Here is a 14,748-nt window from a genome sequence, read left to right on the forward strand (position 1 = left end):
TCTAGACGTGCCCAGAATCCCCAAGCCCAGCCCCCTCCCAGGGTCCCCTCCTCAGTGAGATGAGCTTTGTCCATCTAGTCACACAACCTGCTTTCCAGAACTCCTCATCCTCACCTCATATTCCAGACTGTGAATTGAACCTCCAGAATGGACTCAATCTATCACTGTCTCTCTGGCACCATCATTACCCTCATCCACACCATCATCACCACTATCATCATCATCACCACCATCATCATCATCATCACCATCATCATCATCACCATCACCATCATCATCACCACCATCATCACCACCACCATCATCATCACCATCATCACCACCATCATCATCACCATCACCATCATTACCACCATCATCATCCCCATCACATCACCATCACCATCACCACCATCACCACTACCATCACCATCACTGTCACCATCACTCACTTGCTAGGACAGCTGTAGTAGCCTCCCAGCTGCTCTCCCTTCTTCCCTTCTGTGGTTTGCCTCTATGCAGCCAGAGTTGCTTTCTAAAAACAGTGGTCAGGCCACTGACCAATACTCTTTAGTGACAGTCCTTGGTGTAGCTCCAGGACCTTCAGGCCTGGCTGGCACTCTCTCTGCAGCCTCAACTTGTTTTGACTGCTGGCCCACCCCATGTACCTGGGCAGCTTGAACATTTTGTAGTTCTTGTAAAATGCTGTACTTGGCCACCCCAGGGGCTTTGCACTACTCTTGCCTGAGCCTGGAAAGCTCTCTTCTCCTTTCTGTCTCTGGCTTTTTTGATTGCTTTGCATCCTTCAGACCTGAGTGCAAAGAGCAGCTGCCCCAAATTCCTCTAGAGGGCAGGCTTCCCTGTTGCTTCTTCCCTGGCACGGTGTCCTTCCTCCATGGTGTTCCATCATGGGTCATCCTGATGCATTTATTTGCTGACTGTGGGAGTGATGTCAGCCTGTGAGCTCCACGTTTTCTATCCTCACGCTCAAAAATGCGTAGTACCTGAATCAACGGCAGTGATCTTGTGCAAAGCCATTTGATCCTGTGCGTACTGTCCTTATTTGTAAAATTGGGACATTGAGATCTGCTTCATGAGTTGTTGAGCACCGAGTGGATCTATACCTTTGTGACACACAGAGGTGCGGTGTGTCAGGGGGTGGGGGCTCTACTTGGTGACCTTTCAGATGCACACCCACACTCCCATCCTTGGCTGTGCTCTGGCTCTACCCAGCTGCCCCCTGGATCCAAGACAGAAAAAGGCACAGGCCTTGGAGTTCATGTGATCACCTGGGCCAGGCTACTGGTTTGAAGCTCTGTCCACCACCCACCTCATGATCATTTCCCCCAAAGGTGTCAGGGACAGGGGCCTCCAAGGCCTGACTCTATGGGCCCCTCCCGCCACTTCCCTGTTTAGAGAGGTTGGCAGAGCTTAGATTTTCCAACAGATGTTTTCATATGGAGGCTTCCCCCAGCAGGAAGGAGGCTGCTGCCCCCTATTCTTCTTTGTCCAAACTTGGCAGATACATTCTACATACACTTATGTTTGTATAATATATGTCATAACAAGAAAATTAAAAAGGAGAAATCACTCTCTGGGGAGATGGGATCTCCTTTCAACCTCTCTTTATTCTTTTGTTGTTCTGTCTCCCTCTGGTGGTCTTGGCATAGGGTTAGTTCAAGAGTTGGGCCAAATTAGAGCAATTTGTGCTCAAATATGTAGGGCCAGCTGCTTTAGTATTGTAATGAAGCTGTTTGATTTTTGGTTCTGCATTTCATGATTGGAGTTGAGAGCAGTGTCTGTGAACTGAAATACGCCCCCTCCCCACACCGGCTGCTCTTCTCGGCTTCCTAATAAATGTGCAGGTAGGAGTGGGTCTGACAGGCAGGATGCTGGAGGCACCGTTTTGTTTTGTATTGTTTCCTTTTTGAAAAAAAAAAAGAACAAGGCAGGAATGACAAGAGCGTCCCGCAGAGGGAGGCGGCGGAGGTGGGCATCTGTCGGAGTTGTAACAAAGACCTGAATTTTTCACTGGCTTCTTCCCAGGGAGCAGGCGTCCATAGGTGCTGGTGGTAGACCCCATTGCCCGGGATGGGGTGTCCTCACAACACAGGAGTCTGTGCCCCCTGATCCGGCAGGGCTTATTCGAGTGGTGGGAGAGACGGAGCCAGCTTTTAATATATCTATTTAGGGACATAGATTTAAACAGGAAATGAACTTCAGAAAGGTCTGGCGAGCTTCCCATGTTCACCCCGGGAACTGGTAAAAGTGACCTCAGAGGGTGGGAGTCAATTCAAAAGGCAAGGCCTACCTCCCTGCCCCAGGGATGGGCTCCACAGAGTGCCATTCGACTCCCACCCCACAGATAGGGCATGAAGACCCTTGCCCAGGCCCAGATCCCTCCCTGAGTGCTGGCTGAGGGTGTGGGTGGGTGGTTACCCCAGGCTGCAAGGACCACCCAGACTTTCCCACAGAACGCAGAGGCACCATCTAGTGGTCAGTAATGGTCATTGCAGGGAGGACGGGTGGCTTGGGCCCAGCTATGGGGTGACCTTGGGCAAATGATGGGCACTTGGAACCACACTCACTGGAGAGAATGAGGCCTGAGGGGAAGATGGGGTGAGATAGTAGAAATGCACATACTTCAGTCAGAAGCCCTGACGGTCAGGGTGGAAGGTGCTGCCATGTGATTGGCAGTCCCCTTGCCCTCTGTGGGGGTGACATCTGTCTTCCCCTAGCTGGTGACAGGTGCCTGTGTGCCTGCAGTGCACACCAGGGCTGCTGATAGATGGACAGGGAGGGGTTCCTCCCTCCATGCCCCTCCCCATTCGGCAGCCACCCCTCTTCTGTCCCCTCTTCCCCTCCCTTGGTGCCCCCAGCCCTGGCCAGCTGGAGAAAATTTGTCATCTCCAGAGTGAGGACCAAGGCACCTGAGATGGAAGGAGCAGGTGGGAGTCTCACTCTTGAGACCTGGGGCTGCGTGAGAAAGCTGACACTGGCCTGGCCTCCCAGAGGGCTTTGCTTCTAAGATGGTGGGGAGGGTGAGTTCTTGTGTGCTGGAGATCAGGTATCCCCACACTGACTGCTCTTCAGTGTGACCTGGGGGGCAGGGGTGTAGTACAGATTCCCAGGCCCCACTCTGGGTCCACTGAGGCAGAATTTCTCAGATGGGGCTGGGGACTCTGCAGGCCCCTTGGTCTCTGAGCATGATTCCAGACACAGAAGGAGCTGCTTGGAATCTTATTCTCTCCCTCTTTCTGTCCTCATGTACTGCAGCTTCAGGTGTTTTAAATGACCTGCCACATCCCCCCTACCCCATCCAGTACAGGGTTTGGAAAAGGTTTGCACCACTTTGTATCTGCAGCCGGGAGGTTCCTCATGTTGATGATGGTGGAGGCCACCGTTTGGGATGTGGCTGCCTTTGGGTCTGGTCCCCACTTTGTCACTTAATATCAGCCTGGTCACAGCATCCCTTTGTCCTGTGAGCCTCGGTGCACTGTCCTGCAGCCTGCCCACAAGGCCATGCGAGCGCATTAGCTGGCCTTGAACACTGCCTGCTGTCATCACTGCTGCCTCCCTCATCTGGTGCTCGAGGCCCTGCCTCAGCTAAGTGCCATCTATGACTTGTGTTTTGAGTTAGGTGCAAATAAAAGCTATGAATTCAGCAATTAATGTGTTGTACTTTATATGCTTTTAGTGTTTATGAAGCTTATCCTATTAATCTTAACTTTGTGAAAACCCTAAGGAGATAGAAATCAGGAATTCCCCCTCAGCCCATTTTGCTGGTGAGAAAATAGAGGCAAAAAGAGAGGAAGTGAGAGAGAGGAGAGAGGGAGAGGAAGAGGACTGTCCAAAGGGCACAAAGGAGGGTGTCAGTTTCTCAGAACACCCCAGAAAACACTCCTTTTCAAGTATCTCCCTTCCCATCATTCAGGTCCTGTGCCCCTTAGCTTCTGTGAGCAGTCTTTCCCCTTCTCATCAGATCCGGACTGAGTCCCTGTCACCTCACACCGGGTTTTGCTTCCTGCCTCCTACTTCCTGTCTGAAAAAACCTTACTTTTTCCTTTGCTTTGTTTACCCAACCATCTGAGAGAGGGCACCTCCCAGCCTTGTCCCAGTCATTGCCATGGCTATCTCAGCCCTGGGGACACAGCCTGGCCCTCAACACTGACAGGCAGGAGGGGGAGAGGCAGGTGCCTTCCCTCTCTGCTGAATCAGGAGGACCAGCCAGTTCCCCGCCCCACCCAGCAGAGATCCCCCAGGCCTTGTTGCAATATTAAAACAGTCATGACAGTGACGTAACTTGGTGAGCCCTTCTCTGTGCCTGGTGGGTTGCTAAGCCCTGGCTGGCGCTGCCTCACTGCACCATGCGTGGGCCCTGGGGTGAGTGGTCCTGGGGTCACAGGCCTGGGGAGTTGCGGGTTCAGAGGTGTGGCCCCTCTCCTGGGTGGCCCTTCTGGTCTTCAGTTCTCTGAGAGGCCTCAGCCATGGGTCTCCCCTGTCACTCTCCGCATAAGAGTGAAGACGCTGGTCATGGAACAGGGCCACGCTCCGGGGGATGCGGGGTGCCAGGCCACTTGCTGCCAGGATTACCTTCCTCTCAGGTCTCAACTCCTCTTTCTCTTGTGTTTGGGCTTGTGGTAATATAGGTGCTTTATTACCTTGATAATTTAAAGTGCCTACCCACAGAAAGCACCGCATTGTATCTGCGGGCCCAGGTGCCGTGGTGGCCACTTCATCTCAACTCCCCACTGGGTACACAGGCCCGGTTATGAGGTGTGGCCCTGGGGGGTCAGAGCTGCAAGCGCTGCTCGTGTGGCGTTCGTGTGTGTGTGTGTGTGTGTGTGTACATGCGTGGGTGGGTGTGTGCATACCTGTGTGTTGTGTGTGTGGGGGGGGTGAGGGCTTGTTGATCTGTGCTGGACTTTCGGTGAGGAGAGTCTGGGAGGAGCCCTCAGAGGTCCTACCACCCAGGTACCTGTGATGGGCTGGTTCTCTCCTACCAGAGTCAGTGCTGACTGGACTGAAGGCCAGAATGGGTGGCCTGGGAGGAATGTGGGTCAGCTGGGCTGGAGGAGAAGTCACCATCCCACAACAGAGGACCGCCACTGGCACTGACCTTTGGGGAAGGTGGTGGTAACAGTGGCATGAAAAACGTTTGATCTATACATGCATCAGGGGTCGGTATGCTTTTCTTCGGTGTCTTTTAAGCACTAAAAGAGGGAGCTTATAGACCTACCAGAAGCTAGGGTAACCCCCAGACCCTCCCACCCACCTTCCCTCAGCTCCCAACCTCCACCCCAGTCCCTCCTACCACCAGGCCCTCATGCCCCCCCCCCCCCCCCACACCCCCCGCACCCATTCCCATTCTGTCCTCACTGACCCCCTGAACACTTTGGCTACCCACCTTCGCTGTCACAGGCAGCCTCCTCCAGACCCAGCAATGTCACCTGTGTGGGAAGAACTTTTCCAGAGACATGGATGTGGTGGGGAGGCCATCCCAAAGGGCCCAGACCCACAGTGTGGACATTGGAGGAAAGGGGACCCCCTTTGTCATGTCTCCCCCTACCCAGCCCCCAGCCCAAGTCTCCTGAAGGGACCCCTTCTCTTGGTTCTGTAGCAGGCGATGCTTCTTTCCTCCAGACATGGACGACAGAGCTGGGGCCGGGTGAGGGGCTTCAGGCTTGCTGAGAGGTGTTGCCAGCAGCCTGTGGAAGTTTCCAGAGTGTCATCTATGGGGAGAGCCAGGGAGGTCCTGAGGCATCAGTGGCTTCTGCAGATAGTGCTGGGGGGCTGAGGGCTGGAGCCTTGGGATTGGTTCCCTGAGGGTTTGCTAGAGGCTTCCACAAGTGTTATCAAAGATCCCTGGAGTAAACCACTGAGCACCCAAGAGGAAGGGGTACATCATCTGGGGGCGCTGCGGAGGCTGTCAAGGTCAGTGGGGAGAAGGGGCGGGGTCCCCAGGACAGTGGGGTCAGGATGGGAGGGCCCCCACCGTTCCATGGGGCATGACCTGGGGCATTCCTAAGTTGGAACCTGCCAGGGCCTGGTATTACTAATAGGTTTCTTTCAAACTTCAGAACACTTCACCTTGTTCTAAAGCACTTTATAAGGGGCACCTGGGTGGCTCAGTCGGTTAAGCATCTGACTTCAGCTCAGGTCATGATCTCACAGTTCATGGGTTTGAGCTCTGCATTGGGCTCATTTGTGGGTTCAAGTCCTGCGTTGGTCTCTGTGCTGACAGCTCAGAGCCTGGAGCGTGCTTCGGATTCTGTGTCTCCTTCTCTCTCTGCCCCTGCCCCGCTCATGCTCTGTCTCTCTCTGTCTCTGTCTGTCTCTCTTTCAAAATAAATAAACATTAAAAAAAATAAAGCACCTTATGAAATTGGCTTTGGTGCAGGAGCCGTGGCACTGCTGTGGAAGAGATGACAGCGGTTCTGTATCTGTGGTTTCCCCACATGTGTGTGAGTCTGATGTGTGTGCCCCTGGATATGGATCTTCAGGCAGACAATGTAGACTAATGCACACATGCTATGACCCGCTTTGGAGCTTTAATTTCATGTCCACAGAGCTGAGGTTTGTTCCAGTGAAAGCGTGATGTACACTCCCCCTCCTGGGGCATCTCAGCTTTGTGTGCCCTTTTCTCCTGTGGATTAAAGAGAACTAAAGTTTCAGAATCATTTAGAAAACTTGCCTTGAACCCACGGTGGGCCTGGTTTCAGGGAAGTTGCACAATCACTTCTCAGGGTGAAAGCCTGCTCACTACAGGCCACACACTGGGCTCCTGGCACCTGAGCGGCCTGGTGGGCGTGTGGGCTGGAGCCGGGGCCCCAGACTCTGGGGTCTGCTGACGTCGGGATGAGGCCAGTGAAACTCTCCTTGTCCCCTCACGGGCACGTACCTCTGAATGGGAACACTGTGTTTTGGGGGCTCAGGGACTTCTGTCTGTATCCTGAGAGCAATCAGAGGCCCCGTGAAGTTTATAGCAGGGGAGGATAAAAATCAGATCTCCCATCTAGAAGGACCTCTGGTGGCAGCATGGTCTGTGTGGAAGATTCATGTCTTAGTCCTGCCACTGTAACAAAACAGAGGCTGTGGCAGTTTATAAACAACAGACATTGATTTCTCACAGTTGTGGAGGATGGAACTCCAAGGTCAGGGTGCCCGCGTGGTCGAGTTCTGGTGGGAGCCCCCTTCCAGGCTGCAGATGGTATTTTTCTGTGTCCTCCTGTGGCACAAAGAGGGCAAGGTGTTCTCTGGGGTCCCTCTTATAAGGGCACGGACCCCATTCATGAGGGCTCTACTCTCCTGACCTAATCACCTCCCAGACGTCATATTTCTAATAGCATCACATTGGGGCTTAGGGCTTCAACATAGGAAATGAAGGGACACAAATGGGTAACTGGAGAAAGACTCAGGATAGGTGTGGTGGCAAAGTGGACAGCACTCAGGGAATGGGTTGGATATGGATGTGAAGGCCATGCAGCTGGGAGGGTGGTGGTGTCCAAGAGGAAGAACCAGGCTCAGTGCCCGGATGGTGGTGGGATATTGGGACTTTGCTTTGGACATGTTGAGATGGGGCCATCCCAGGAGAGCCAGCAAGCAGGCTGCTGAGTACATGGGGTTGGGGTTTGGAGAACTACAGTACCCCTCATCAGCAAGCAAGTGGTCATGGAAGCCCGAGGCACTAAGTCCCCAGGATGTCAGCATTCTGTGGCCTCGTGGAGGAAGGGGTACCTGCAGAGAGCCAAGAAAGAACAGCCAGAGACGGAGGAGGACACTGAGTGACAGGCAAGTGAGGAAGACATGTCTCAAGAAGGAGGCAGGTGACACGATGACCAGAAGGCCCACTGAATGTGAGGGCACTGAGGTCGTGTGCAGCTTTAGTGTGGGGGACATTGGAGCAGGGACACAGCGGCTAGGTTGGGATGTGCTGAGGCAGTTCTTTCCAGATATTTGCCTTCGAGAGGGAGGAGGGAGGGGGCCCACTGGAGGCGGGGATGGGTGAAGGAGGCTTTGGAACCCGCCAGGGGACACTGGAGGGTGTTTAAAAGCCCTGAGAAGACCCAACTCATAGGACTTGACTCTGAGAGGGATGCGGTCACAGGTGATCCTCAGCCCCCAGTGGGGACCCACTGCCTCACAGAACCCTGGGAAGGAAGACTGCTTAGATTGCCTGTCCGTCAGGGAGCACAGGTGACACTCTGTCAGGTACAGTGAAGGGGGAGGGGCAACTGGAAGTTCCAGAACATGGGGGAAGCTATGAAATGGTGCTTGCACAGTGGGAGAGGAGGCACTTCTCAGAGGAACCTCTCAGGGTTGCCAACAAGTTTTGAGGGCATTTTGGTCCATGAATTTGTAATGGAACCAACTTGCCTTGTTGGGTGGCTCTCTTTCCAGCTTCAGGCCTCCCAGAAAATGGGTGTTTGGAGTTCTGTTGAGTCCTTGGGGCGGGGGCAGAGGTTCAAGGGCAGTGGGCAGATGTTATGGGACTGGTGAACGGTGGCATCTGGGCTAGGCGAGTGGATACTTTGAGAAGCAGAGTGGGTCAGAGGTGAGAACATGAAACAGCTGGCAGAGGGGACTGCTGGCCCTGGGGCCTGGGGAGCCACAGGATAGCCAGCCCTGGGGACACTGGAGCGAGGGGGAGCCTGAGAACCAGAGCCAAGGGCCCTCACAAGGAGGGATCTGGCCAGAGGCAGGCAGGGAGAGGGAAGAAGCCTGTGTGACCTGGAAAGGAAGGTGGGTGGGTCTCAGAGGCAAGCTGAGTGATGGTTACAGACTACGGACTCAGGACTGTGCTTGCTCATTAGACATATTGCCTGTGCCTGCTTTTGTCCTACAGGTGCAGAGGTGACTAGGACAGACAGACCGCAAAGCCCAAGATATTTTGCATCTATCCCCTTAGAAAAGGTTTGCTGATCTTACCTCCAGCTGCCTGTCCAGGACAGGAGCCACTAGCCATATGTGGCTATTTCTATGTAAATTAGTTAGGTTGTATAAAATTAAAAAATTCAGTTCCTCTGGGGCTCCTGAGTGGCTCAGTTGGTTAAGCGTTCAACTCTTGGTTTTGACTCAGGTCATGATCTCACAGTTTGTGGGTTCGAGCCCCGCATCAGGCTCTGTGCTAACAGTGTGAAGTATGCTTGGGATTCTCTCTCTCTTCCTCTCTGTCTCTGCTTCTCCCCTGCTCACACTCTCTGTCTCTAAGTAAATAAACTTAAAAAAATATTCAGGTCCTCTTGCAGTAGCCACAGTTCAAGTGCCCCAAAGCCATACATGGCTAGCAGTTCCTGTGCTGAACCACACGAAGATAGAACATTCGATATCATGGCAGGACATTCTGTTGACAGCGCTGGCCTAGAGGCAGCAGGTGGAGCAAGCACCATGTCACCCAGCCTGGACCTGAGGTGTATGGGATGGGGGTGCCCACCCAGGCATGTGACAGGGCCAGAATCCTACAGTGCAGAAGTGGAGGAGAAAGCCCCAGAAGAACTGTAGGGTAGCAGGCAGTGTCTTCTCACTATCCTGAGTTCCAGAGGGCTCTGGGGCAGGCATGGAAATGCTGCCCACTTGGGGACAGGGCATCTCTGGGATTGTAGCAAGGGGCTGTCACCATGGAGGCTGAGGTGCCTTGAGTGACCTGGAATTGTCCTCCTGTATCATGCATGTAGAGTTTTCTGACCGGGGTGTTGATTTTGTGAAACTACTTATACCATGCACTGTGTAGTGAGGAGGGAAGCAGACTGGCCTCCCTCTGCTGGCTGCAGATGGGCAATGGTTCAGCCCTTCTCCTTTGTCCCCTGTCCCTGCTGCCTTGTTCCTTTGTCCTCTGGGAAGATGCTAACTGTGCCCTCTTCAGTTCCAGGGCCCTGCGAACCAGAAGACCTCATTGATGGGATCATCTTTGCTGCCAACTACCTGGGGTCCACCCAGCTGCTCTCAGAACGTAACCCTTCCAAAAACATCAGAATGATGCAGGCACAGGAGGCCGTCAGCCGGGTCAAGGTACTGGTGGGCTCAGCAGAGCCCTGGTTCACTGTGGGGAGGCACTGGAGTTGGGAAGGGGGATGCAACCACCCTCAGCAGGGAGAGCGGGAATGCCTGAGGCACCTGGAGAGGCCAAGGGAGACTTTGGCCTGTCTAGAAGAATGCTGGGCTAGGGACAGAGGCTGCTGGCTCCTTAATGAGGAGCCACCACCGGGCCACTGGAGACACAATTTTTAAAGGTTCCACCACATTCCATTCATAAAACACATTTGTGTGGAGGCTCAAATCCCATTTTGATGGTCTGTATATCTTTGGCACCAAAGTGCTTGCAGAAGGGGAAACAAAGGAATCACACTTTTCGTTTAAATAGAAATTTCTGACATATTTGCTGCTCTGGGTACCCATTGAATCGCCTGGTTTTGAACAGTGGGTGCAGACGGGCAGGAGAAAGATGAGGCCAAGTCAGCAAAACTAAGGGGGTCAGGAGAGAAGGGCGTGGTGGCTTGAGGAGGTGCCCCTCTGGGCAGTTCAGGGTCTGTGGATGCTGGTGGCCTCTATGGGGTGAGAAATCGTGTCAGACCCCTCCCCCCCCTCTTTTATAGAGGCAAAGGGGTCTGTGGTGTGAGCCCATGGTGGTCAGGGGAGGAGATGCACAGAGCCCCGGGCCCTCCTGCCCAGACCCCAGTCCTGCTCCCCTGCCTAGAGCCTGACGCTTTTCTGCCAGTTCTGCATCTCTCTGTCCTTAGTCTTACCCTCGTAGATCTGGGTGGCTGTTGGTAATTTCCAGCGCTTGGGGGACGTGTGTGGGCTTCTCTTGGTCAGTGTGTGTGCTCCCCGAAGTGATGGCTATGCACCCATCCTGCCCCTGCCCCTTTCCTCTGAGCACAAGGTCTGAGTCCCAGGGTGTTAACCATAAGTCTAAAATAACTTTGCTGCCCTTCCTTCTCTTCCTTTCTTTCTTCCTTTGTCTGTTTTTCTTTTCTCTTACATGCTGCTCAGAGGATGCAAAAGGCTGCTAAAATCAAGAAAAAAGCGGTGTGTAGGACCAAGGGGTTTGCTGGTGTTTCTGGGCTTTGTCCTATGCAGTTTGGGGGGCGGTCCTATTTGTAGGAACACAAATCATGTGGCAAACAGCTTTTTCCTCCTCTTCCCTTGGTAGATAAGTAGATTTTTGAACAAAACCACGGACACTTTTTTTTTAACCACCCACTTATAGAAGAACCTCATCATTGCCCTTGTTACGTTTTTGTTCAGTCTCTCATGCCAGAACATGGTTAATGCTGTGACGTTACTGTTTCCCATCAACGGCTTTCACATGTAGCATTTCACATGACCATGTGACGCATTGAGTGCTTCGGCCTCCTGTACAGAATTAATTAAATTGTTCTGATATTTAAAGACTCATTAAGTTTAATTTACTAAATCAGGATGATGAGAAGGTCAGCTTGTCCATGAGTTGCGTTCTCCACTGGTAAGAGTTTCTGGAGCATGAGCAAACTTTAAAAAAAAATTGAGGTGACCCCCTGGTCATTTGTTTGTAAAACTGGTCATTTAGTAAATGCTGGGTCCTCCCGATACAGGAAATCTCAAATGCTTGGCGTTGGAAGACGCTCACTTGGTGCAGGTGCAGGCTTGGTGCTTTGACAGCAAGAGATTTAGTCCTCCACCCTCATCTAGAACACCTGTTTTCTGTCTGTGTGGCCAGAGGAGCCTGTCTGGTGGCTCCCTTCCTCCTGTGGTGAGACTTCTCTCCCCGTGACATTTGCTCTTTGTCCTGCGGTGTTTCCTTGGATTCCCTGATCTGTAGGAGAGGAAGGAACTCAGCCATCTCCCTCTGCCCAAGCCGGCTTTCTGCTGGGAGCCTCCAGGCAGTGCAGATGGGTTGGCTTTGCAGACCTGTAATTGGGGTGTGCTCCCCCGCCCCACCAAGGAGGAGGTGTCCCTTGCCTGCAGTTGCCCGGTGCACCCCTACACCCCTGTGCCCAAATACCAGGCAGCTGGAACAGGGCTCTGTTGTGCCTGGTCCTCAGATCTGTAGTCCAGAGAGCCCGAATGGATGGGAGCAGGCAGACCCAGCTCAGAAGAGCCTCTGCGGCTGGCTCACCTGATTATATCCATGGAGAGTTGTTCTTCCCTTCGGGCAAGGGGATGTTCAGGATCGTGGCTTAGGGCTCCTTTTCTGGTGTGCTCACATCTAGCCAGGCAAGTGCTGATAGGAGCCCAGGACCAGGAGTAAGCAGCATCCCCACACAGCTGACGTGCTGCTGCCTGTGGGGTCATGGTGCCCCCATCCACAGACATGCCCACCTGATTCCTGGCCCTCTGTTGGATGCACGGTGCGCTCCCCCTTTCTTCCAGCAGAGAGTACAATGGGGCGAGCTTTGCTGTTCACCATTAGTGATCAGGTTTTGGCTTAATCCATTCACCCCCCACCCCGTCTGAGCTCATTCAGCTCTATGTGTGTGTCCCTGTTCTCTGATCAAGTACATCATAGCGCTCAAACTTCCTGCAAACTTTTTTTTTTTTTTTTTGCTTCTGGCCCAACCTGTTTTTTTTTTGTTTGTTTGTTTGTTTGTTTTTTAGCAAAAAGATTTTGAGGAACAACCCCACACTATAATGTTTTAGAAGCATGTGGATGTAGGATATAACCTGGTTTTTCAAATCAGAGAAAAAGTAGTTCTTCTACATTCCTGCAAAGTATTTTCACCTGGATTATTTTGAACTGTGTTTTTTTTTTAATTATTTTTTTAATGTTTTTATTTATTTTTGAGACAGAGAGACACCAAGCATGAGCAGGGGAGGGGCAGAGAGAGAGAGGGAGACACAGAATCCGAAGCAGGCCCCAGGCCCCGAGCTGTCAGCACAGAGCCTGACGTGGGGCTCGAACCCACAGACTGTGAGATCATGACCTGAGCTGAAGTCGGACGCCCAACCGACTGAGCCACCCAGGCGCCCCAGAACTGTGTTCTCCTTAAAATCAGTTAAAAGCAGTGTCATCTCGTGGTGGGCTGAAAGCCCCAAAGACTGCTTCCCTTGAAAACAGAGCTAAAATACGAATTTATCAATATTATACAGGCCCCTCTGTGACTCTGAATTCTTGAGGAATTGTCAGCAGGGGGATTTCTGATTTCAGATTTTTTAGTGAGGAATTAAATCACACTTTCTGCTCGTTTGAAGTGGAAGATATGCCACTGTGGGCTCTTAGTGATCACAAAGAATTACTTACCTCAGTGGGTACACCGGAAGAATTTGTATTTCATTGCCACTGTGCAGCAGCAGTTAGGATTCCCATGGATGTAAAACCTAATGACAAGCTATCTTGGTTGAGGGCAGACCCTAAATAAATAGTGCACTCAGCTTCTAGAACATTCCATGTACACATAAGAATTGACCATATGATGAAGGTATTCCAGGAGCTGACAAAGCAGGGGCATTTGTGTGACAGATTCTTCTGGTTTCTCTGATGTTGCTGGGAGGGCAGCACTGAGTCCGGCTGGAGTCTTAGTTCCCTTAGGGTTTTTGGAAGACCAGCATTAAGCCTGCTGGGGCGGTTGACATGACTAGGATTATTTAAATCAGAAGAAGATGCTGACAATCTAATCCAACTTCTTTGAAAATTTCTTCCCCATTTCCTGGGGATATTTGGAATCCCAAATCCAGGAAACGCATGTAGCCTGAGTACAGAGACCCTGTACCTTCACTGGGCTTGATAAGGGTCGGCAGACAGGCCTACTTTTTCGGGAGTGGAAGGGCTGCGCTTTGGATGCTGGGACATAAGACCCCAGGCGTCCAGCCCCCCTCCATGCTCAGGCTTCCGGAAGCTGTCTCCTCCCTCCTCCTTCACGCCCTGTGCAAACTGCCTTTAGAACTCACTTTGCTACAGATTGCGCTGGAAGGCGGTGTGCAATTTAGATTTCCCATGGCTGCTCCAAGCTGGGGCAGCATTTCCCTCTAGGGGCGCTCAGGGTCATTAGTAAAATTGTCAGGCTTTTGTTCAAGTTAGTTGTTTCTTTTTTCTTTCTTTCTTTTTTTTTTTTTTTAATTTGTAACAGTATCCACTGTCCTTTCTTAGAATTCGGAGGGGGATGCCCAGACTCTGACCGAAGTGGATCTCTTCATCTCCACCCAGAGGATCAAGGTGTTAAATGCGGACACACAGGTAAGGTTTTAAAGACCGTTGTTTAAAATCCTGTCATTAAACCCCTAACGTCCCACCTCTAATCACAGGAGAACTTTCCCTCTGGGATGAGCTGAATGGCTGTCCCCAAGGACCATTGCTCCTCTGGACCTTGGGTCTTGAATGGGTTGTGGATTCTAGAGTAAGCTGCAGGGGACCGAGGAGCATCAGGCCGGGAAGATAAAGACGCCGGGGATGTAGGTGTGCTGGCTGCAGCTGAATTAAATAGACGAAATGAAGGGGAAGGAAAGCGGGATTCGGAAGCTGTGTGTGCTCACCGTTAGGATTCTAGAATGGCCTTCCTGAAACCTCCGTATGCCGGGTCCGGGGAATGGAGCTGGAGGGTGGAAATCCTGTGGCAGCCCTCTGCCCTCTGAATGGGTGGTCCTCCATCAGGGGGCCAGAGTCGGTTGGGGGGGGGGGCGCTGTCTTAAGATTTTCTACCTGTAAACCATGTGTTGTGGCCAGAGTCTTCTCATTTTTCCTGTGCTTTACACTGCTGTTGGTGGAAAAGACAGATCCATGAGGAGGAAGTGAGCCATGCAGGATATAAACACCTATGAGCTGAGAAGGAGAAAGCGGGAAGGAGGCCAAGGGCAAGG

The 14,748-nt window shown here is 52.3% G+C and overlaps 1 protein-coding gene across 1 annotated transcript in view; it reads left to right on the forward strand.

Annotated features, from left to right (window-relative positions):
• The window catches only part of APBA2 (amyloid beta precursor protein binding family A member 2), a 226,016-nt gene that overhangs the window by 190,198 nt on the left and 21,070 nt on the right, over nt 1–14,748 (forward strand). The window contains exons 6-7 of the mRNA XM_049613976.1: nt 9,842–9,987; nt 14,042–14,128. Of these exons, the coding sequence (XP_049469933.1) occupies nt 9,842–9,987; nt 14,042–14,128 (233 nt within the window). The remainder of the gene's footprint in view (nt 1–9,841; nt 9,988–14,041; nt 14,129–14,748) is intronic.

This window comes from Panthera uncia (assembly GCF_023721935.1).
Source record: "Panthera uncia isolate 11264 chromosome B3 unlocalized genomic scaffold, Puncia_PCG_1.0 HiC_scaffold_1, whole genome shotgun sequence".
Classification (NCBI taxonomy): domain Eukaryota; kingdom Metazoa; phylum Chordata; class Mammalia; order Carnivora; family Felidae; genus Panthera; species Panthera uncia.